The sequence below is a fragment of the Bufo gargarizans genome, chromosome 4 (assembly GCF_014858855.1).
Source record: "Bufo gargarizans isolate SCDJY-AF-19 chromosome 4, ASM1485885v1, whole genome shotgun sequence".
Lineage (NCBI taxonomy): Eukaryota > Metazoa > Chordata > Amphibia > Anura > Bufonidae > Bufo > Bufo gargarizans.
The window spans coordinates 318741844-318767180 of record NC_058083.1 but is presented as its reverse complement, the minus strand read 5'-3'; the positions used below and the strand labels follow the sequence as shown (position 1 = coordinate 318767180).

The 25337-nt window shown below is 46.3% G+C and overlaps 1 protein-coding gene across 2 annotated transcripts in view; it reads left to right on the top strand.

The window, feature by feature from the left end:
• The first annotated feature begins 1598 nt into the window (after positions 1-1598).
• The window catches only part of LOC122934474 (MFS-type transporter SLC18B1-like), a 117491-nt gene continuing 93752 nt past the window's right edge, over positions 1599-25337 (top strand). For both annotated transcript variants that reach the window (XM_044289959.1, XM_044289958.1), the window contains exons 1-5: positions 1599-1706; positions 5100-5254; positions 13911-14006; positions 18355-18428; positions 19934-20081. In XM_044289959.1, coding sequence (XP_044145894.1) covers positions 5108-5254; positions 13911-14006; positions 18355-18428; positions 19934-20081 — 465 coding nt within the window. In that variant the 5' untranslated portion in view covers positions 1599-1706; positions 5100-5107. The remainder of the gene's footprint in view (positions 1707-5099; positions 5255-13910; positions 14007-18354; positions 18429-19933; positions 20082-25337) is intronic.

Here is a 25337-nt window from a genome sequence, read left to right as displayed (position 1 = left end):
ATGGGGATCTGTGGATGGCACTGTTATGGGAGCATCTGTAGATCACACTGTTATGGGGGCATCTGTGGATGACACTGTTATGGGGGCATCTGTGGATGAAACTGTTATGGGAGCATCTGTGGATGATGCACTGTTATGGGGGACCTGTGGATGACACTGTTATGGAGATCTGTGGATGGCACTGTTATGGGAGCATCTGTGGATCACACTGTTATGGGGGCATATGTGGATGACGCACTGTTATGGGGGACCTATGGATGACACTGTTATGGGGATCGGTGGATGGCACTGTTATGGGGACATCTGTGGATGACACACTGTTATGGGGGCATCTGTGTGGATGACACTTATGGGGGGGGATCTGTGGATGACACTGTAATGGGGGGGATCTGTGGATGACACTGTTATGGGGGGAGATCTGTGGATGACACACATATAGTATCTTATGCTATATACGTGTCATCCACAGATACCCCCCCCCCCCCCCATAACAGTATCCCTGTATAAATAGTGACCACCAATACAGGGGGTGGAGGCCGGCAACTAATCGCGGCGGGGTCTTTATATGTAAAGTCATGGCTAGGAGGCAAACTACCGTAGCAGGCAGGCCGGCAGCGTAACGTGACGTCACTCACTCCATCACGCCGCACGCGCCTGTTCCTCCCACTTTATTAATGAAGCAGGCAAGTGACAGAGTGAGTGATGTTACGCGGCTGGCCTGCCTGCTACGGTAGTTTTCGCCGGGACACGGAGCAGATCATGTCATTGTGGCTGTGGGCAGTGGCCAGCGGGGCTCAAGAGGCAGCTGCCTTAGGCCCCCCAGGAGCAGCTGCCCTTTTGCCCCGTGTCAAAGAAGGCCCTGCATATCCACACCAGAATCTGCAATGTCTAAGGGTACTTTCACACTAGCGGCAGGACGGATCTGACAGGTTGATCACCCTGTCGGATCCGTCCTGCCACTATTTCGCCTTGCCGCCGCTCTGTCCCCATTGACTATAATAGGGACGGGGGCGGAGCTCCGGCGCAGCACGGCAGTTCGCTGTGAGAAGCCGCCGGACTAAAAAGTCGGACATGCAGTACTTTTAGTCCGGCGGCCTTTCGCCATGCTGTGCCGCAGCTCTGCCTCCGTACCCATTATAGTCAATGGGGACGGTCCGGCGGCACGGCTAAATAGCAACAGGACAGATCCGACAGGGTGAACAGCCTGTCGGATCCGTCCTGCCACTAGTGTGAAAATAGCCTTACAGCGGTTTTGGTGTGGATTGGATGCGGTTTTGCCCCAGATCTCACCCTTCATTGGAAAAGGGTGAAATCCGCAGCTAAAACCAAGAACTGCACATATTCCGCAAGGTGTGCAGGTGGCCTAAGGGTGCACTCACATGCTGGGGAATTGGTAGCTGAATTTTCTGGGACTGAAAATCAGTTCTATTCATTGGAATGGGGCAGCAAACAGATGGATTTCTGCAAGCCCCATTTAGGAGAATGAAACGTATTTACAGTCACAACAAAAATCCGCAGGGTGTGAAGGCAAGCTAGCAGCATAACGTCTTCCCTCAGCTGGCAGGATAGCCTGCAGTGTACACAGCTCAGTGCGGGGCTGCCCCATGTGACTGGAGGGAGGAGGACGCGGGAGCTGCTGTGCTCAGGAGCGGCTCACATTACACGCTCTGTGCCGGGCAGGACGCTACGAGCCCGGGCACGAACAAGTAAGTGAGGAGGGGGCATGGAAGTGACTCTCAATGTCTACCACACAAGCCAGGAGAATGGAGGCGCCGCAGGCACCGGCAGTGGGGCCCCTGGGCTCTTCTCCAGGTCACAGTTTACACTGCGCGTGTGGAGACGGGAGAGGAGCCGGAAAGGGGCAGCAGTCATCCCAGAGCGGTGTGCTGGGGTCCAGTGAAGGGGAAGCAGCCTTCTCACATGCGCCGGATAGATACAGTGTGTGTGGCTATGTAATGTCTGTCTATCCTTCTGTCTGTCTATCCTTCTGTCTGTCTATCCTTCTGTCTGTCTATCCTTCTGTCTGTCTATCCTTCTGTCTGTCTATCCTTCTGTCTGTCTATCCTTCTGTCTGTCTATCCTTCTGTCTATCTATCTATCTATCTATCTATCTATCTATCTATCTATCCTTCTGTCTATCTATCTACCCTTCTGTCTATCTATCTACCCTTCTGTCTATCTGTCTAACTATCATTAACTTCTGGGTTGAGCTATGTTCACATTTTCATCGGAGGCTGTGTTTGCAGATTCTGTCAGATTTGATCGGTGTATTATTTTTTTCTTTCCTTTTTTTCCTGTTAAAATTACAGACGCTGTTTTAAAATCCATCGCACCCCATTGTGAGTGAATGGGTTCCGCCAGTTAGGTGTTACTGCGGCGTAGTCGGGGGCCGCCAGGCCATAGACACATGCTCAGGGGCCCGCTGGCTGGATATATAATAATCGGATGCTCTCGGCATTAGGGCTCATGCACTCGACCATTGGCTGTTGTGCGGACCGAAAATTGTGGATACTGGCCGTGTGCATTCCGCGTTTTGCGGAAAGGAACTTCCTGCCTCTAATAGAATATTCCTATCCTGGTACGGATACAGAATGCACAGAGTCATTTCCATTATTTTTTTGTTTGTTTGTTTTTTGTGGCCCCATTAAAGTGAATGCTTCTGTGGAAAAAAAAATCCTTTTGTGTGCATGAGACCTTAGGGCCCATTCACACGACTGTATTTTTCTTTCCGCATCTGAGTCGCAATTTTTCGGATCAGGTGCAGACCCATTTATTTTAGTCTGTGTGCTGTCCGCATCTGCACTTCCGTTGTGCGGCCACGCAAAAAAGAAAGAACATGTCCTATTCTTGTCCGTTTGCGTGGACAGAAGTAGGCATGTCTATCATGGAGAAGGATGTTCTAACCTGCAAAATGTGGAACACACACGGCCAGTATCCGTATTTTGCGGATGTGAAATTTGCGGTCTGCAAAAGGGATATGGTTATATGAGTGAGTCCTTAAAGGGGTTATCCAACATCATACAACAGCCCCCATGTGCCAGGCCCCTCAGAGGGAATATACTTACCTGGGTCCCTGCACCGTCACTGCTGCTTCTCCCTGTACACAGATGAAAACATCCGTTGTCAGGGGGAGTGCCAATGGCAGGCGGGTATGGGGACGAGCCTTTCTAGTATCACCCGCGATGCTAGGGAGGCTCTTCCCCCGTCTGCAATTGGCTGCTCCCCCCCCTGACACTGGACGTTTTCATCCATGTACAGGGAGAAGTGGCGGTGTGGGGACTAGGAGCGGTGAGGGAGCGGGAACCAGGTAAGTATATTGTGTGTGAGGGGCCCGGCACATGGCACTCATATGTTTCGCCGTCTTCAGGACAGTCATACGGTTGAATATTGTGGTGAAGACGGCAGTATTTTGTGCTGCATTGTGGTATATGGGTCTGCTGGGGCCTTAGGGTACTTTCACACTAGCGTTATGCTTTTCCGGCACAGAGTTCCGTCCTAAGGGCTCTATACCTGAAAAGAACTGATCAGTTTTAGCCCCATGCATTCTGAATGGAGAGCAATCCGTTCAGGATGCACCAGGATGTCTTCAGTTCAGTCTTTTTGACGGAGATAATACCCCAACATGCTACAGTTTTATCTCCGGCCCAAAAAAACTGAACACTTGCCTGAATGCAAAAACGGATCCGGCATTTTTTTCCATAGGAATGTATTAGTGCCGGATCCGGCACTCAAAATACAGGAACACCAGAAAGACGGATCCGGCATTTAAATGCATTTGTAAGACTGATCAGGATCCCGATCCGTCTTACAAATGCCATCAGTTGGCATACGTTTTGGCGGATCACTCTGCCGCAAGTTTTAAAGTAGCCTTAGTCATAGGCTATGTTCACACTTGCAGTAGTTCTTTCCTGCCAGGCAGCTGACAGCGCAATATTTGCCCCTGATGCTTATGTGCTTACTTCTAAAAAGGGTCTTCCCAATTTTTTTTTTTAAGGATGATCTATCCTCTGGATACCTGTTGGTGAGGGTCCGACACCTGGGACCCCCACTGGTCAGCTGTTTAAGAAGACACTGGTGCTCCTGTGTAGTCACCAGTGTCTTCTTAAACAGCTCATCCGTAAACTGATCATCCGTAAAAAAAATTAGGAAAAGCTGAGAGAAGGCCACGGTGGAGCACCGATGCCTTCTCAAACAGCTGATCAGCAGGATTCTCGGGTGTCGGACCTCCACCGATACTGATGATTCATCCTGAGGATAGATAATCAGTTAGAAACTCTCGGAAAACCTCTTTACCCTAAGTTCACACCTGAGCGTTTTACAGCACGTCCAAACGCGCTGTAAAACGCTCAACACATGAAAACCAATGCTTCACTATGGCCCTGGTTCACACTTGAGCGTTTTACAACGCGTTTGAACGCGCTGTAAAACGCCCGACGCATAAACAAGTTCTTGAGCTTTTTTGGGGGCGTTTGTCGCGCGTTTTGGCCATAGACTCATTGGCCAACACTGCAGTCAAACACGCGTTTACTATTGCAAAAAACGCGCATAAAACCGCGTGTCTCAGAAACGCTCAGGTGTGAACCCAGGGTTAAGGCTGGTTTCACACGGGCGTTGCAGATTGGGGCCGGATGCGTTCAGAGTGCGTTCAGTGAAACTCGCACTATTTTGCAAGCGAGTTCAGTCAGTTTTGTCTGCAATTGCGTTTAGTTGTTCAGTTTTTTCCACGTGGGTGCAATGCGTTTTGATGCGTTTTTCACGCACGTGATAAAAAACTGAAGGTTTACAAACAACGTCTCTTAGCAACCATCAGTGAAAAACGCATCGCACCCACACTTGCTTGCGGATGCAATGTGTTTTTCACGCAGCCCCATTTACTTCTATGGGGCTAGGGCTGCGTGAAAAACGCAGACTATAGAACATGCTGCGATTTTCACGCAACGCAGAACTGATGCGTGAAAAACAACGCTCATGTACACAGACCCACTGAAATGAATGGGTCAGGATTCAGTGCGGGTGCTATACGTTCACCTCACCCATTGCACCCGCGTGGAAAACTCGCTCGTGTGAAAGGGACCTAATTGTTTGTGTGTTATTTTCAGGTAACATCATGTCTGAGAACACGGACATCACCCTGGAAAATAACACCAGCAGAAGACTGTCCAGGCAGCAAGTCCTAACAATGATTTCTGCCGCCTCTCTGAACTTTAGCTCCATGATATGTTACTCCATTTTGGGACCCTTCTTTCCTCAAGAGGTATTTTCTTAATATTATCTGTGTGTGTACCCTTTTAGTTTGTGGGAATCCAGGGGCACTTTTCTTACATAGTCTAGAAAATAGATTTCTGGTAGGTAAAGGCATTGTCCCATGTTTGTCCCCTATTGATCGCCAGAATGGAGGCCCCCCCATAGAGTTGAATAAAGTGTTAGCGAGCATACCTGTCTGCAGCCCCATTCAAAAGAAGAGGGGGGTGCAGGCTTCCGTTGATGTAATGGGACAGCCCTTATAAGATTTTTTTTTTTTGTGTGTGATATTTTAATGGTTTTCATAGAAATGTCTGAGATAAAATTGCTGTACATCTCTCAAGGTATATTTGCTACTAGTCAATGTAAAGAGACTTTGGAAAGTTTAAAGGGGTTGTCCACTTTTTTTTATATTGATGACCTGTCCTCAGGATTGGTGGCGGTATGACACCTGGCACCCCCGCTGATCAGCTGGTTGAAGACAACGCGGTGCTCATACGAGTACTGCCTTCTCTTCACAGTCTACCTGCTCACTGTCACAATTGCATCGGTGAGCAGGTGTAATTACAGCCATTCACTTCAGTGGGACTGCTCCTTCCTTCACTTCAGTGGGACTGCTCCTTCCTTCACTTCAGTGGGACTGCTCCTTCCTTCACTTCAGTGGGACTGCTCCTTCCTTCACTTCAGTGGGACTGCTCCTTCCTTCACTTCAGTGGGACTGCTCCTTCCTTCACTTCAGTGGGACTGCTCCTTCCTTCACTTCAGTGGGACTGCTCCTTCCTTCACTTCAGTGGGACTGCTCCTTCCTTCACTTCAGTGGGACTGCTCCTTCCTTCACTTCAGTGTCACGAGGGTGTCAAGAACCACGCCTGACTCCGTTATACCCGGGGTCAGGAAGTTGCAGCGGTTGGCTGTGCGCTCTATGTAGTAAGATAGGGCTGTTTCCTTATGGTAACTTTCTGGGTTTGCTTTGCAACCCTTTTTGGCTCACTCAGGGATCTGTAGCTCCTTCTCCTCAGCTGTTCCTTGTCCAGCACTCCCAACCTCCTTATATTCCCCTCTCACACTTCTCTGGTTGCCAGATATAGAGCTTCCTGCCTGGACTTCTATACTGACCCACTGGAGCTGTGTTGCTGCGTTCTCTGGTTGTTGGTCCAGAACGTTTCCCTCCGGATCCCTGTTGGACCTTTGTGGTCTGCTGTGGTCGCCCACCTGGGTTTATGTGTTTGTCTGTATTGTCTGTCCTCTCCCTGGTGTTTCCCTCTTAGTGTCAGTGGTGCGGACTAGCGATCCCACCGGCCCGTTCACTATCTAGGGCTCATTTTAGGGAAAGCCAGTGTTTAGGCACGTGATCGCCGCATGGGTGAGGAACCCGTCTGGGGACGTCAGGGCAGTCAGGTGCCAGCCGCAAGGTGAGTCAGGGGTCACCACCTTTCCCTCTCCCTTGGGCAGGGCTTTCCCTTTTCCCTCCCTGTGCGTGACGCCGGTCATTACATTATATCTGGCCCTTATTTTGTGTAGGTAAAAAAAATAATATATATTTTTTTTACCTACTTAGAATCCAGTATGGATCCAATTGCTGCTCTTTCCAAACAATTTCATGGCCTGTCATTGGAGGTGGCAGGATTGAAGGCGTCGGTCCTCCAGCAACAGCAGCAATTACAACTGACCGCAAGCCCAGCGGTTGCTACTGGTAACCAGGTTGTTGTGGAACCCAAGGTCCCTCTCCCTGACAGATTTTCTGGGGGAAGGGACAAGTTTTTGACATTCTGTGAGGCCTGTAAATTATATTTTAAACTGCGCCCTTACTCCTCTGGTATTGAAGAACAGCGGGTGGGGGTCGTTATTTTCCTGCTGCAGGGGGACCCGCAGTCCTGGGCGTTCTCTTTACCCACTGATTCCCAGGCTCTTCGGTCAGTGGATGAGTTTTTCGGGGCCTTGGGTCTCATATATGACGACCCTGACCGAGTCGCACTTGCTGAATCAAGATTACGGAGACTCCTACAAGGAGAGCGGCCGGTAGAGGAGTATTGCTCTGACTTCCGTAGGTGGGCTACGGATACCCAATGGAACGACCCGGCTCTCAGGAGTCAGTTCTGCTCTGGGTTATCCGAAAGGGTTAAGGATGCGCTTGCATTATATGAGACCCCCTTTTCCCTTGATGCGGTTATGTCCCTTTCTATCCGAATAGATAGACGCCTTAGGGACAGGTTGAAAAAAACGGAGCAATTGGTAACCCCTCCCAAGCAGCAGTTAGTCTGTACGGACTTAGACGAGCCTATGCAGCTAGGAGGAACCACTCGTCAGGTCTGTCCTCCTGAGGCTCGCCGTAGGCGTGGGGTTTGTTTTTTTTTGTGGGGAGAGGGGTCATTTCATTAATGTCTGTCCTTCTTTCCTCAGAAACAAAAGCCCGTCGGAAAACTACTAACCCCAGGCTGTGTGGAGGATGTCAGCTGGGGGGTATATGTTTCCTCCATACGTACATCGCAATTTGCGTTGCCAGCGGTTATTGTTTTTGGTGTTAAGACGGAGACTATTTCTTTCTTTCTAAACAGTGGAGCAGGGGTAAATTTGATAGATGCCCATTTTGCCCGCACTATGGGTTTGTCTCTCTGTACGCTACAGAGACCTATTCCCATATTCGCTATTGATTCTGCTCCTCTGTCTCAGAGAAACCTCACCCACATTGTTCATAATTTACACCTTCGGGTAGGGGACCACCATAACGAGATGCTTTCATGTTATGTTCTGGAGGGGCTTCCCACTCCGGTAGTGCTGGGCCTTCCCTGGTTGGTAGCGCACAATCCAGTGGTGGATTGGCAGGCCAGGGAGATATCAGAGTTGAGTGAGCATTGTAGAGAAAATTGCTTAAATAGCAATTGCTTAGTCGCCTCCATAACTACCCTACCTACATTTATTTCGGATTTTAAGGACGTTTTTTCTGAAAAGGGTTGTCAGAAGTTACCACCTCACCGTCCTTATGATTGCCCGGTTAACCTTATTCCCGGCGCAAAATTACCCAAGACCAGGTTATATAATCTTTCGGGTCCAGAGAGACAAGCCATGAAAGATTATATCTCCGAGAGCTTGGCTAAGGGACACATCAGACCCTCTTCTTCACCCGTGGCTGCAGGGTTTTTCTTTGTTAAAAAGAAAGATGGGGGTCTACGTCCTTGCCTAGATTTTCGCGAATTAAATCGGATAACCATCCGAGACCCATACCCTCTTCCTCTCATTTCTGACCTGTTTAACCAGATTGCGGGTGCTAGGTGGTTCTCCAAACTTGATCTTAGGGGGGCCTACAATCTGATTCGTATCAAGGAGGGGGATGAGTGGAAGACAGCTTTTAACACCCCTGAGGGGCATTATGAAAATCTAGTTATGCCTTTCGGTCTGACCAATGCTCCTGCCGTCTTTCAACATTTCGTTAATGACATTTTTAGTCATCTAATCGGCAGGTTTGTGGTAATATACCTAGATGATATTTTAATTTATTCGTCTGATCTGAGAACACATGAGGTTCATGTCAAACAAGTACTGCAGGTCCTACGGGCGAATAAATTATATGCTAAAATTGAAAAATGTGTCTTCGCCGTTCAGGAGATACAATTCCTAGGTTATTTATCTGCTTCAGGTTTCCGTATGGATCCTAGGAAGGTCCAGGCAATTTTAGATTGGGATCTTCCTGAGAACCTAAAAGCACTGCAAAGGTTCTTGGGCTTCGCGAATTTCTATAGGAAATTCATTAAAAATTATTCAGTTATTGTAAAACCCCTTACTGACATGACTAGGAAGGGGACTGATTTTTCTAAATGGTCTGACGCCGCAAAAGTTGCTTTTTCCTCTCTAAAAGAGAGGTTTACCTTGGCACCTGTACTAGTCCAACCTGATGTCTCTCAGCCTTTTATTGTTGAAGTCGATGCGTCAGAGGTGGGAGTGGGGGCGGTGCTGTCTCAGGGTCCGTCTCCTGGCAAATAGCGTCCTTGTGCTTTCTTTTCTAAAAAACTATCTGCAGCAGAAAAGAACTACGATATTGGCAATAGGGAACTATTAGCTATTAAACTAGCGTTTGAAGAATGGCGTCACTTTTTAGAGGGGGCAGTCCACCCCGTCACTGTGATTACGGACCACAAAAATCTTCTGTACCTCGAATCAGCTAAGCGTCTCACTCCTAGACAAGCTAGGTGGTCGCTATTTTTTACCAGGTTTAACTTTTGTTATTACCTATCGTCCTGGGGCAAAGAATACCAAGGCTGATGCACTATCTCGTTGTTTCCCTGGAGGGGGTAATGTGAGTGATCCGGTACCCATTCTTCAAAGAGGAGTGGTTGTTTCTGCGGTGTACACTGTTCTGGAGGGGAAGGTGTTAGAGGCCCAGGGGGACGCCCCGGTCTCTTGCCCCTCAGAGAAATTGTTTGTACCGTTGAACCTGTGTTTCGAATTATTAAAGGAACATCATAATTCGGCACTTGCTGGGCACCCGGGTAGTAAAGCAACCTTGGAGCTATTGTCTCGTTGTTTTTGGTGGCCAAGGTTGCGTCAGGATGTATTGGATTTTGTGTCTTATTGTTCTACCAGTGCGCGTGCAAAAGTTTCGCATACACGTCCTGCAGAGTCTCTATTACCACTCGTCATTCCCAATAGACCATGGACACATCTGTCAATGGATTTTATCACTGACTTACCTTTGTCTGCGGGTAAAACAGTTATTTTGGTAGTAGTGGACAGGTTTAGCAAAATGGTACACTTCATTGCGTTACCTGCACTACCTAATGCTAAGACTCTTGCTCAGGTATTCATCAGTGAAATCGTGAAGCTTCACGGGGTCCCTTCCGATGTTTCGGATTGGGGTACCCAGTTTATTTCTAAATTTTGGAAAGCTTTTTGTTCCCGTTTGGGGGTACGCTTGTCGTTTTCCTCAGCTTTCCATCCTCAGTCGAATGGACAGACTGAGCGTACCAACCAAAACCTTGAGACATATCGAAGATGTTTTGTGTCTGAAAACCAAGAGTTGTGGTCTTCATATTTACCGTTAGCTGAGTTTGCCATAAATAATCGTCGTCAGGAATCCACTGGCAAGTCACCATTTCTTGGTGCATATGGTTTTCATCCCCAATTCTGTACTTTCAAAGAGGGGGGGGGTCTTCTGGGGTTCCCGAAGAGGAACGGTTTTCGTCATCTCTTTCATCGGTATGGCAGAAGGTGCAAGCTAACTTGAAAAATATGGGAGGTAAATACAAATGCATGGCTGATAAGAAACGGTCGCCAGGTCCGGACCTAGGAGTGAATGACTATGTGCGGTTGTCTACTAGGAATATTAAATTAAAGGTTCCCTCTTGGAAACTGGGTCCTAGGTTCATTGGCCCTTACAAAATTGTAGCCATCATCAACCCCGTGGCTTTTCGCCTGGAGCTACTTAAAATCCATAACGTCTTTCATAAGTCGTTACTCAAAAAATATGTTCCACCTCTAGAACCGTCACCGCTGCCACCCCCTCCTGTTGTTGTAGATGGTAATCTAGAGTTTCAGATATCCAAAATTGTTAATTCTCGTCGGGTCTGCCGCTCTCTTTTATATCTGGTGCATTGGAGAGGTTACGGTCCCGAGGAGAGGTAAACGCTGACAGGCTAGTTCGGGCTTTTCATGCCTCTCATCCTGAGAGACCTGGTCCTGAGTGTCCGGAGGCCCCTTGTAGAGAGGGGGGTACTGTCACGAGGGTGTCAAGAACCACGCCTGACTCCGTTATACCCAGGGTCAGTAAGTCGCAGCGGTTGGCTGCGCGCTCTATGTAAGATAGGGCTGTTTCCTTATGGTAGCTTTCTGGGTTTGCTTTGCAACCCTTTTTGGCTCACTCAGGGATCCGTAGCTCCTTCTCCTCAGCTGTTCCTTGTCCAGCACTCCCAACCTCCTTATATTCCCCTCTCACACTTCTCTGGTTGCCAGATCTAGAGCTTCCTGCCTGGACTTCTATACTGACCCACTGGAGCTGTGTTGCTGCGTTCTCTGGTTGTTGGTCCAGAACGTTTCCCTCCGGATCCCTGTTGGACCTTTGTGGTCTGCTGTGGTCGCCCACCTGGGTTTATGTGTTTGTCTTTATTGTCTGTCCTCTCCCTGGTGTTTCCCTCTTAGTGTCAGTGGTGCGGACTAGCGATCCCACCGGCCCGTTCACTATCTAGGGCTCATTTTAGGGAAAGCTAGTGTTTAGGCACGTGATCGCCGCATGGGTGAGGAACCCGTCTGGGGACGTCAGGGCAGTCAGGTGCCAGCCGCAAGGTGAGTCAGGGGTCACCACCTTTCCCTCTCCCTTGGGCAGGGCTTTCCCTTTTCCCTCCCTGTGCGTGACACCGGTCATTACATTCAGAGGGACTGCTCCTTCCTTCACTTCAGAGGGACTGCTCCTTCCCTCACTTCAGAGGGACTGCTCCTTCCCTCACTTCAGAGGGACTGCTCCTTCCCTCACTTCAGAGGGACTGCTCCTTCCCTCACTTCAGAGGGACTGCTCCTTCCCTCACTTCAGAGGGACTGCTCCTTCCCTCACTTCAGAGGGACTGCTCCTTCCCTCACTTCAGAGGGACTGCTCCTTCCCTCACTTCAGAGGGACTGCTTGTAAAATTAATTTGGTACCTTTTTCTATTAAAATAAGACCTAATTTAATATCCCAGGAAAGCAGAAAAGGTGGCTCGGAGAGGAAAGGTTTTACAATGTACTTGCGAAACAGTGCAGACATTTTCCTTAAAGGGCAGGGTATAGCGGCAAGGGTCTTCTCAAATTCTGTCAATGGTTTATCAACCGTATGAAAAGGTGTCAGGAAACACACTGCCTTGAGAACTGTTGGTAGTGCCAAAACGTAGTCTGAAGGCTTGGGAGGACGTCTTTGAACATTTTTTTCATTAGGGATGGTGAAAGTGTAGCATTCATTTTTAATTGATAATAAGGGGTGAAATATGCCAAGAAGAACTAGTGTGTGGGCACATAGGGGCACATTTATGAAGACCAGACTTTTAGACACCGGTCTTGTTAAACCCCTGAGCTGGTGGTGGATCCGCCGGAGTTATGAAGAGGCGCAGGCTTCTTCATAACTTCGGCGCATCCAGTGCCAGTTGTAAATGTAAGGCAACTTCCTAGCTGACTTACATTTAGATCTTTTGCTACGCCTGAAACAGGCGAAGAAAATGAGATGTGCCTACTGGCCCTTCTCCTTCCACTTTTTTAGACCTGGTGTGAGCGGGGAGCAGTTGCAGATTTTGCACCGCAAGCACAGATTTTGAGATCCAGGTTTAGCAAGGATATAGGCCTATAACTACCTTCTTTTGGAATGAGTGTTATGTAAGCCTGTTGTGTTTGTCTCACTAGACCTCGGCCATGTAGTAATGCATTTCATGTTGGAGGTCAGTTGTGGGAGAAGAACGTTTTGAAATCTTTTGTAGTAGAGGAGCTGAAGGCCATCCGGACCAGGACTCTTACCAATTGGAAAGCCATTAACTGTTCTAACTTCCTTGAGGGAGATTGGTGCAGTCAGAGTAGAGGCATCTTGGTGGGTGATAAGTAGGTAGGTTCACTGAAAGTAAAAGTTACAGAAAATAGGTGGCTCACATCATCTGATGGCTAACGGTGGGTGCTATGGTCCTACTGGTTGTTCGAAACCAGAAAAAAAGGGACAAAGTAATAATCCATTTGCTTATATTACTTTGATGACAGGAAAGTTTTTATGGCTGTATCTAAGTCATCAAAATGTCTGTCACGGTTGTGAAGGCGCAAATTTTACATTGGATCCGGTGATCTGCTAGCAGTGAGCCCGGTGACATCACCAGCACTATTTGGCGGGCTTTAGCGCTGCCCTAGCCTGTAAAACAACACACTGCTGGGCGGAAAGCTTCCACCTAGCAGTGAGCCCGGTGACGTCACAGTCACTACTGGGCGGACTTTAGCACTGCCCTAGCCTGCAAAACAACACACTGCTGGGCGGTAGCTTCCACCTAGCAATGAGCCCGGTGACGTCACCGTCACTATAGGGCGGACTTTAGCGCTGCCCTAGCCTGCAAAACAACACACTGCTGGGCGGAAGCTTCCACCTAGCAGTGAGCCCGGTGACGTCACCGTCACTATAGGGCGGACTTTAGTGCTGCCCTAGCCTGAAAAACAACACGCTGCCTGGCGGAAGCTTCCACCCAACAGTGAGCCCGGTGACGTCACCGTCACTATTGGGCGGGCTTAAGCGCTGCCCTAGCCTGTAAAACAACACACTGCTGGGCGGAAGCTTCCACCTAGCAGTGTAAAAATATAAATAAACAAGTTCTTGCCCCACGCGATACATGAAATGCTCATATCAGAGGGGCTGCCTGATGAAAAAGGGGATATGTCCGGGTTGTCTCACTTCAGCAGACAGCATTTTTCATGTAGAGAAAGTTATTACAAGGCACAACCAAAGTACTCAACTGCCGGAGCCAAACCAGGAAGTTATCAGGACATCTACTGCTGGTAAGATTGAAAAAGCAAAGTGGGACAACCCCTTTAAGGAGCATAGTTTAGCTGAATAAAAGTTCACATTCTCACTACTCCTGATAATAAAGAGAAACAAAAGGTATGTTTGTACTGCTCTGTTTTTTAAAATGTTAATATATTTGCTCTTTCCGAATATTCAATTATTATTTTTTATTATTTTATTATAGGCAGTGAAGAAAGGTGTCAGTAACACAATGATCGGCGTCATATTTGGCAGCTTTGCATTGTGTAATTTTGTAAGCTCGCTAATACTAGGAAAATATGTAAGTCTGTTTTCCCATCTTCAACTAGTGTCTATTATTTGTGTGCTTTCTTTTGTTTTTGTATCTTACTGCTGTAAAGTTATTTTGTGCAATTTCTTTTCTGAAAAACCATAGCTTAAGTGTTTTCACAATTAAAGGCGTTTCCAATATATATATATTTTTTTAAAGTACCAGAGCAACGGGCTATATAAAATAAAGATAAACTCCTACTCGCCTTGTAAATGTTCTGCCGATCACAGATCTGACAAAGCAGGAGTCAGCAAATCCAGATAATGACAAGCGAAAGAGAGATTGTAAATTCAGAGTAGCTATCATAAAACATAATCTTTAATGATATGTATTGAAAGTATCCTGATTAATGGCTCGATTATAAAAAAAAGATATGGCAGGGCTGGGGGGGGAGGGGGGGGGTGCCCTATAGAGGCCCTGACATGGGACCAGCCGTCCCTTTAAACAAAGAGGGTGTTAATTCAATATCTAATGTAATAGCCCATCTAATTGAACTGACATATCCATCCTTTGATATCTGGTAAATTGCTAAATTAAATTATTTTGTCAGTTTTATGATATCAATTAACATAAAACTGGTACAATATGCATGTACACAATTGTATGTATTAATAGAACAAAGTGGCATATAGAAAACAAAACACACCTATCAAATGGGGCCTAAGGGCCCTTTCACACTTGCGTTGTCCGGATCCGGCATAGAGTTCCGTCGTCGGGGCTCTATGCCGGAAGAATCCTGATCAGGATTATCCTAATGCATTCTGAATAGAGAGAAATCCGTTCAGGATGCATCATGATGTCTTCAGTTCCGGAACGGAATGTTTTTTGGCCGGAGAAAATACTGCAGCATGCTGCGCTTTTTGCTCAGGCCAAAAATCCTGAACACTTGCCGCAAGGCCGGATCCGGAATTAATGCCCATTGAAAGGCATTGATCCGGATCCGGCCTTAAGCTAAATGTAGTTTCGGCGCATTGCCGGTCCCGACGTTTAGCTTGTTACCATGACTGCAAGGACGCTAAAGTCCTGGCAGCCATGGTAAAGTGTAGCGGGGAGCGGGGGAGCAGCATACTTACCATCCGTGCGGCTCCCGGGGCGCTCCAGAGTGACGTCAGGGCGCCCCAAGCGCATGGATCACGTGATCACATGGAACACGTCATCCATGCGCACGGGGCGCTCTGACGTCATTCTGGAGCGCCCCGGGAGCCACACGGACTGTAAGTATACCGCTCCCCCGCTCCTACTATGGCAACCAGGACTTTAATAGCGTCCTGGCTGCCATAGTAACACTGAAAGCATTTTGAAGACGGATCCGTCTTCAAATGCTTTCAGTACACTTGCGTTTTTCCGGATCCGGCGTGTAATTCCGGCAAGTGGAGTACACGCCGGAGCCGGACAACGCAAGTGTGAAAGGGCCCTTAAATAAACAATAAAGTTGCAGTTCCAAAGCGAATACACCAAACACTGATTAACCAAAATTTGACACACTGCTGACACAGAACATGCAAAAATGTATCTTTTTTTAGCAAGCATGTAAAACCAACATAAAAATGCACTGACATCCAAAGCCATGAGGAGGTGCAGAGCCGCCATCCTATATGAATACAAATAAGCAAAACAAGTATAGGTGGTACATATGAAAAATCAATGGGACCACAATGTGGTGTACCCCCACATCATTCCATGTATCTAAAGGTACAGACCCGGATAAATGGCACCTCCACAACGCACCCAGACATGTGTTTCTCGTCAGCTTCCTCAGGGGAGCCAATGGACACTGGGAAATTGCTCCTTAATATACCCAGTCTGAACCAATAGGGAGGGTTAACCCATCTGACGTACTATTATCCAGCTGGCCTAATTTCAGAGAGAGAAACCATCCCTGGCTAGCAGAGTGCCCCAGGCCAGCTTCACATCATCAGGCACAGGGCGCAAACCCGCCCAGCGCGTGACGAGGGCCATCACATGACACACATAACAGAAGCCCAGACCAGTTGTATATAACATATGTCCCCTACATATTATAAAATAACCTCAAGGGTGAGAACATTATTATTAATAAAGTGTGAGGTATGGTTTATTTATAAATAAATATACATCAGATGTGTATAACCCGCCCCATTGGTTCAGACTGGGAATTTCCCAGTGTCCATTGGCTCCCCTGAGGAAGCTGATGAGAAACACATGTCGGGGTGCGTTGTGGAGGTGCCATTTATCCGGGTCTGTACATTTAGATACATGGAATCATTTATGGGGGTACACCACATTATGGTCTGATTGTTTTATCATAGGTACCATCTCTACTTGTTTTGATTATTTATATCTATATAGGATGGCGGCTTTGCACCTCCTCGTGCTTTTGGATGTCAGTGCCTTTTTATGTTGTCTTTCATGTTGGTTTTACATGCTTGTTAATAAAGATACATTTTTGCATGATCTGTGTCAGCAGTGTGTCAAATTTAGATTATTCAGTGTTCAATGAGGCTTGTCAAGGTTGAAAAGGTCCCAACGCGTTTCCCTGTGTTACTCCACACAGTTCTTTAGGGGACATGCAGTACTACTACGAGCAGTTGATAGAAGCCACCTATTCAGATAAAGTAATAAAAATAATTATACTTCCAAAATCACAGCAGCAATAATTAAATATTATGCCCGCAACAATATGGTGCTAAAACAGGTTATGTGCCAGAGAGATAGAAAATACTTGTGGGACCGCGATAAATGTGCTGCCTCAATGTCTGGTTTCACTGATCAAGAGGTTCGGGAGGTGCACTTCTAGGATGCACTGTGGTCGTCCATGATGAAAAGAGGAAATGTTCTGCCGATCCTGATCTTTAGCTCCGTTCCCCGGCGCTCTGATCCCCACTGGGCCTGCAGTGGTCATGTGCTGTTCATCTAACCACTGCAGCCAATCACTGGCCTGCAGTAGTCATGTGCCGTTCATATAACCACCGCAGCCAATCACTGGCCTGCAGTGGTCATGTGCCGTTTATGTAACCACTGCAGCCAATCACTGGCCTGCAGTGGTCATGTGCCGTTCATGCACACATTATCTTGAGGCTAATCATTGGCTGCAACGGTCATGGGAACAATGACTAGCACATAAACGCTAGAAGCCCAGTTTAGATAAGAGTGGTGGGACATTTAAAAGGTGAGTGTGGGTTTTTTATTTATCTCGTACAGCCCACTGCCCTGTGACGTCTTTTAAAAAATCTTGAAAAACTCTTTTAAGTGGCTTATGATTTAAAGCAAAAATGCAATGTATTGATTGCTTTCAACAAGTATTCCTAATAGGCCAGGCCTGTGCTTGCAGTTTTATCATTTTTACGGGATCATTCCTAGTTTACTTTAGTATAAGATATCAAGGGATTATCATTATAATTACAGCATGAAAGACGGGAAACCTAATCGCTGGTTTTGATGATCTATTCCTAGTAAGGTCCAGATTCTCATTTCATCCACACTGCTCAGTGGATGATCATGTTACATGTACAACACAAGTGCAAAAGAGTCCATAGTTGACTGATTCCTACTGAACCACCTGTACACACGCATGCTCGGCCAAGCATGTATGTGTATTCCGTAGGGCGGAGGGAGAAACTGCTGCCTGATAACTCTGGCAGAGGCTGTCATTTTCCCTGTCGGCAAAATTGGAAGGTCCCCATACACATTAGATGGTTGGTCAGTCCCAGCAAAATCAGAAGGCTGACACTAAACCCTAGTTAATTACCTTTAGAGCCCCTGTAGCATGCTTAAAGGGGTTGGCTCGTCTCATACATCTCATCATTGCTAGGATATGCCATCACATAGGAGCGGGTCCCACCCCTGGACATGCTCCTGTCTCCACAACAAGGCTCCAACGTAAAGGAGAGCATTACGCTTATGTGTGGCGTGTTCTCCATTCATGGCTTGGGACGTAAAAAGATAGCCGAGCGACACGCTTGGGTATTTTTTGAAGTCATATAGTGGTGCATGGAGAGAGGCCGGGCATGCTTGGCTGTTCTCCATGCATTTGAGGGCCCTGTTCTGGAGATAGGTGCAGGTCCCAGTTTTGGGACCCACTCCTATCTGAGACTGATGGCACAGCCTAGTGATATATCATCAATGTATGAAATGAGCCAACCCCTTTAGAATCTGTAATTTACATGAATGTGTGCTGTTTGGTACATGCATATGTAAATGATCAGATGTCTTTACGTCAGGTAGATGTGTTAGGTAAATATAGCCGCATGCAAGGTACAGTAATTCTTAGCAAATCCACCCTTACGCTTGGACTTCTGAAAATTATATTATATTAAGCACAATAATTTTGTTGTGTCAAAATATATTTTTTATGTTCCAGATTGTTCAGATTGGAGCAAAATTTATGTTTGTGGCTGGATTAACCATTTCTGGAGTTGCCACAATTCTTTTTGGGTACGTTTCAATTAATTCACTGACATATGCATCAGCGCCATGTTAAGGTTTGTGGGGACACCTAGTGTAATTTAATGCATAGATAACTAGTCTCAGGGCTGGTGCAAGGATTTTTGCCACCCTAGGCGAAAGCAAATTTTGCCGCCCCCTTGACCCCGCCCCTTGACTCCGCCCAGTCAGACCCCCACACTGCCCTCCATTATGTATTTGCCCCCCCAGTGCCCCCACTAAGTAATACTGCCCCCACAGTGCACAATGCCCATTATGTAATTTGCCCCCACTAAGTAATACTGCCCCCACAGTGCACAATGCCCATTATGTAATTTACCCCCCAGTGCCCACACTTAGTAATACTGCCCCCACAGTGCACAATGCCCATTATGTAATTTTCCCCCCAGTGCCTACACTAAGTAATACTGCCCCCACAGTGCACAATGCCCATTATGTAATTTGAAATTGCCGCCAAACAACCCCCCGTACGTACTTGTGTCGCTCGCTGACGCTGATGATCCTGTAGTGATATTTCCCTACCCCGTAATATTTCAATACCCTGAGTCGTCACGTCACTTCCTGTTGTCCCCCGGATATGACGTTGGATAAGATACGATCATGAGTATCGGCACGAGACCCGTGACCTCCGGTCTCGCGTGATTTTGCGCCGAAGTGACTGAAAAAAAACTCATGCCCGCGCAGGCGCACATCCCAGGACATCCTTGATCCGGCCGGCAAGTACAGGAGGAGTCAAGAAGCCGCAGATGAATGATGTCAGATTTGGATCACAAGTAGGGGGCGTGGCGCGGGCGGTGGCTAGTCGGGAATCAGAGGAAGATGTTACTTAGATGGATCACAAGTAGGGGGCGTGGTGGCGGCTAGTCGGGATTCGGACTCCAGAGCGCCGGCGCCCCCAGGCAGAGTGCGCTCTACGCGGTGGCCTACTCTGCTTATGGGTAGCGCCGGCCCTGGGCTCCCTATAATCTGTCTCTGGCCAACAATGTGTCTTCTATGTAATTATGCATCACGTCATGTGATTGAACAGTGAGACATTTGTATCAGGTTAGGTTTTCTGTAGTTCATTGTTCATTCATCAGTCTCTGTAAGACATGGAATGGACTTTGATAAAAATATCATATTCCCAAAAGCATTCATAAATTCTTCACATAACTTGTTTGTTGTTTAAAGGGGTTCTCCAGCCTTTTTAAGTGATAGCCCCAATTCTCAGGATAGGCCATCACTAGCTGATCAGTGGGTGTCTGGGGTGCTTCAATTGGAGGATTGCTGTCCACTACAATGTTGACGGTGCAGTGTAGTTTCAGCGACAGAGCTACACAGGGGTAGAGGGTGCCAGACCCCCTCAAATCAGCTAGTGGTGGCCTATCCTGAGAATAGTACTTCACTTCAAAAGGCTGGACAGCCACTTTAATGTAAAAATATTGCAGAATGTGTTGATTATATATATATATATATATATATATATATATATTTTTTTTTTTCTTTTCTTATTCCAGATTGCTCGACAAAGCACCTGACGGAGCAATATTCATAGCATTGTGCCTTATCTTGAGATGCGTGGACGCTGTGGGCTTTGGTGCTTCAATAACAGCCTCATCTTCTATTCTGGCGAAGGCATTTCCTAACAATATAGCCACTGTATTTGTAAGTCAGCTTAATTACAACATGATACATGAAGATGACCAGCCGTGTGTTTGTTACCTAAACTGGCCATACGCTTTAGATAGCTTATTCAGCTGACAGTTCCAACTCCTCTTCAAGTACATGCTCGTTTGGCTTGGCCAAATGTCCATGTGTTGTAAATGGGAAGAAGGGTGAAAGCCACTGTCAGACTTATCTCCCTTGAGATTGTTGATATCAACAGCCCAATCTTTTTCCTGCCCTACATTTTCCATTGGGGAGAATGGTGGGACAACCCATAAGGATTTTCCCATAATAATTATATTTTATGACTCCTGCAGAAAAAGATTCATACTCTACCTGCTCCACGCTGCTCAGGTCCTCCACTGTTTCCATTTTCCAGTCCCCTCACTGTTTACATCTGGCTAGCCGTGGGCATGGTCACATGTTCTTCTCCAGCCAATGACTGGCTTCAGCAGTGACTTGCTGCTTGTGGGCACCTCACATGGGTTGGAGTGGTGCATTTGACCATGCCTATGGCTAGCCAGATGTAAACAGTGAGGGGACTGGAAGATGGATTGGAGACAGTGGAGGATCTGAGCAGCGTGGAGCAGGTAATTATGAATCTTCTTTTTCAGGAGGCATTACACAAATATAATTATTACCGGAAAACCCCTTTAAATGGTTGTCTGATCCTATCAAAATTGTTGGGTTCAATCAACATTAATCTAGTTGACATGTGTGAGTTGACTGAGTGTGTGAAGCGTGTCCTGGGACATGCCCCCTTTCCCAAGCCCCAACCATTTCCCCCAAAGATTAAACCTCTTTGTTGATACACTGACGAGCAAAAGGGTAACAATGTTTTGAACTTTTGACTTTCGGGCTCCATATTTCACTATCCGTTGCATCTTTGAACGTCAGAGTACCAGCATTTTATAGACAATCATCTTGGCTATCCCATATATAAATTGTATTGCAACTATTTAACATATGATTAGTTATGCGGATTCTTGTAATGTAACTGCATTGTTACTGTTTTGCTCCTAAAATTCAAAATTTTTATTATTTTGTTAGTATTTTGTAAATCCACCTTTTGGCTTTCAACACTGCCTGAATCCTTTTGGACATGCTCTCGATCAGATTTCAAGCATGTCTCAACCGAAATCTGTTCCCAGGTCTTTTCTACCCGTTCCCAATGTTGGTGTATACAGGTTGTCTCACTTGGGAATGAATACAACTTTTTCTTCAACTATACCCACTAGGGATCAACCGATTTTTTTTAGAGCTGATACCGATAACCTGTGAACTTTGAGGCCGATAGCCGATAACTTATACCGATATTCATTTTCCTATGCATTTTCATTTTTGAAAAAAATATAAAACATTTCTGTTACGGCGTTCACCACAAAGGAGATTTAAAAAATATATATTTTAATAGTTTGGACTTTTCGGACGTGGACATGTGATTTTTTTTATTTATTGCTTATATATTTCATATGTAAAATTGGGAAAGGGGTTGACTTATACTTAATATATATATATTTTTTTTTACTTTTTTTTTTTTTTTTTTTTTTTAAACTTTAATAATTAAAAAACTTTTCCCCCCCTTAGAGATCTATTAGGATGAATAGGATCTCGCTCTCTCCCTGCTGCCCTGTGCATAGTACACACAGCAGCAGAGAGATTACCATGGCAGTCAGGGCTTCAGCAGCGTCCTGGCTGCCATGGTAAACGATCGGAGCCCCAGGATTACACTGCTGGGGCTCTGATCAAAAGATGCCACTGCCACCAATGAAGAGGAGGGGAGGGGACCATGTGGCCACTGCCACCAATTACTTTAATACTGGGGGGGCTGAGGGGGGCGCACTGCACCACCAATGATTTTAATACTGGGGGGTGGGGGGGCACACTGCGCCACCAATATTTTTAATACTGGTGGGTGCGGGAGGGCGCACTGCACCACCAATGTTTTTAATACTGGGGAGGGCGCACTGCGCCACCAATGATAATTAACTTTTAATACAGGAAGCAGGTGTGTCTGCGCAGAATCACATAGCCAGCACCCTGCCTTCGACAGGGAGGTGTGATCAGCGACAGCAGTTAACCCCTCAGGTGCCGTACCTGAGGGTTTAACTGCTGCTGATCGCAGCTTCCTGTCATAAAGGCTGGGTACCGCCTCCTGTATTTGTATTAGACGTTAATTGTCATTGGGGGCGCAGTGCACCTGCCCCTCCTCCTCCCGTATCTCCTTCCCACCTGTGCCATGCTGCCAATGAGGAGAGAGTGACTGCTTCTCCCCTGAGCTGCTGAGAGAACATGAGTGCGCTGACAGCAGCGCACTCATGTTCTGTAAAAGCACGCTGGACGCATTATCGGCAAGGTTAGATGCCGATATTGATTAACTTTAAAAATCGTGAATTTCAGCCAATAATATTGCTAACTTCGATAATCGATCCCTAATACCCACAAGTGTTCAATTGGGTTGAGATCTGGGGTCTGTGGGGGCTAATCCAGTACCTCTACTTCATCGTTAATGAGCCATTTCTACACCAATCTCGACGTATGCTTCGGGTCGTTTTCATGCCCATAGTACTCGAGTGTACGAAGTAACTTGTCTTGTAGGATACTCACATACAGCATTGAGATCACCATCAATCCCGGTCAAATATCCAACTCCTTTGGCTGTGAAACAACCCCATATAATCAGACCTCCTCCACCGAACTTGATAATTCCTTCAGTTTCTCAATCCATTAGTCCCCTTTTTCCCTTGTTTCTTTCAGACCCATTAGAACCCAGTTTGTTGACTTTCGTCTCATCACTTCAAATCACCCGTTTCCAACCTTCTACTGTCCACTGTTCGTACTGTTTTGCAAACTTGAGCCGACAGTTCTTATGTCGATATTGAAGTTGAAGCTTCTTCAGCTTTTTTGGGGTCACCATTTCAGACTCGTATAATGTGCGTTGCACAGTGCTTGCTTGGATGTTTGTGATATTACTATTATGAAGCATACGAGCCACCTCCACAGCTGTGTTTGTTGCGCCAGAACTGATAGATCTTGTGATGAGCCCACTTGTTGACTCAGATACTTTGCCTGGACGTCCACCTTTTGGCTTTGGAATTGATGGATGGACTTGATTTTGTATTCTTCGCATTGTCATGGTACTCACATGATGCAGTTTGGAAATTTTCTTGGCCGATATAACGTTGTCGATGAGTTGGATTATGCCGTTTCTCTTTTCTTTGGAAATGTTCTTCATGGCTGCTCCTCGATTCAAACCAGTGACCTTTCCCTTGGAATCAGTCTAATATCACACTGAGCTATTAGGAAATGTGAGAACAGGTAGTAATGTGTAGTATACAAGAAGAAAAAGATTGTTCAACCACCAGGAGCAAAACAGTACCAATGCAGTTACATGACAAGAATCTGCATAACTAATCATATGCTAAATAGCTGCGTCCAATTTATGTATGAGATAGCCAAGATGATTGCCTATAAAATGATGGTAGTCTCAAGTTCGAAGCTGTAATGGATGGTGAGATATGGAGACTGAAAGTCAAAAGTTTAAAACGTAACTATTTTGCTCATCAGTGTATACATCACTCCCCCCTCTTCGTGATGTGACACACCCCTTCATAGCAAGTGCAGGTGCCAAGGCTGCATCAACTGATGGAGCATTCTGGCATCACATACAGCAAGAAAATTTTGAGTAGTACATACGAAGTCACAGGTGCACATCCATAAAGCTAACATGCAAACAGCAAACAAAATACAAAATATTTATGGCAGCACACTGTTATACAAGCAAACAATAGAACCAGGAATTATGGATTATTTGGGATTACAGTGGTACTATACATGAAAAATGGAAGCTCTTCATGCACATTTTTGATCAAATGTGTGTCGGGCCCATCTACCAATGTCAAGGTGGCTTCTGCAAACTCATAGAGTTGCCTTTCCTGTACCTAACCTAAGCGTACCATGTTCAGGATGGTGTAGGAACCAGCTGCTCTAAGCAGAGTATAAATATAGCTGTTTTCTACACCTCCCTGAACATAGTAGGCTTATGTTAGGCCCAGGAAAGTCAGTTTTGTTAGAGTCAGGTACCCATCTGCAGAAGCCACCTTGATGTTGGTAGATGGGCCCAACAAACGTTTAATCAAAAATGTGTGCAAAGAGATTACATTTTTCATGTTTACTAGGTATATATTTATTGTTTGGGTATTTGTTCTGTATACCTTGATTTTGATAGTTGATCCCACTACTGCTCCATTTATCATATAGGGTGTGACAGGGATAGCTATGAAGACAGTGGGATCGCCTTTATCAGAGCGGGTGTTCCGCTTTAGAAAGGGATACCTTAGAGCCTACGGGGCGATGCAGGAAAGGAATCTGGAAAAATATCCACTACTAATCAAGAGCAAGTGGGAAAAAGATGTGGGCCCAATTTTGCATGATCAGTGGGTGAAGGTGTTGGTGTTAACTCCAACCCTGTCTTTGAGTGAGGCGACTAGATTATCCCAGATTTTTCTTTTGCATAGAGTATACAGGTCGCCACTCTTTTTGAAGATGATAGGGTGTCGCCCTGACTCGTCGTGTCCGAAATGCAGGACGGATGACCCTGGGCTGTTCTACATTATCTGGCAATGCAACACTCTACATGGGTACTGGTCTAAGATAATAAAACTGATTAACAAAATATACTGCGCTACATACACTAAATGCAAGACTGTGCATACTCGGATTGTTTGACTCTGAGTCTTTGCGACCTCCCATTAAGACAGGTATCAACAGAATCCTGTATCAAGCTCGGAAGACCATCGCGGCTAAATGGATTCAGTCGTCTACTCCTAGCTTTGCAGAATTTGTGGCTAGAATGAATGTGGTTATAAGGCTGGAGAGGGGAATGTATTTGAAGAAAAAATGTCTGTCGAAATTCGACTCCATATGGGGACTGTGGGTAGACAAATCTGGGGTGTGCAGTCAATGGCTGTCCTTGCACTGTAGTACTGGATTGTTCCAGGTCGTTCTTAAAGTAGGGGTGGTACTTATGTGCTTGCAACTAATAATATATGAATATCAGTCAAAGCAAGGTATACCGAGAGTGTGCCGATATTTCCTTATTCTTGAATACAGGAGACAAGATCATCGTCCGTACATGTCACTCAATGTAAATTGTGGGGGGAGTTTTCTGTTATTTCTCTTACTTTCGCTATTGAACCATTGTTACCATTTTGGCTAGTCTGTCTATGGGCTTGGTATTGCGGGTCTGCCGGTGTC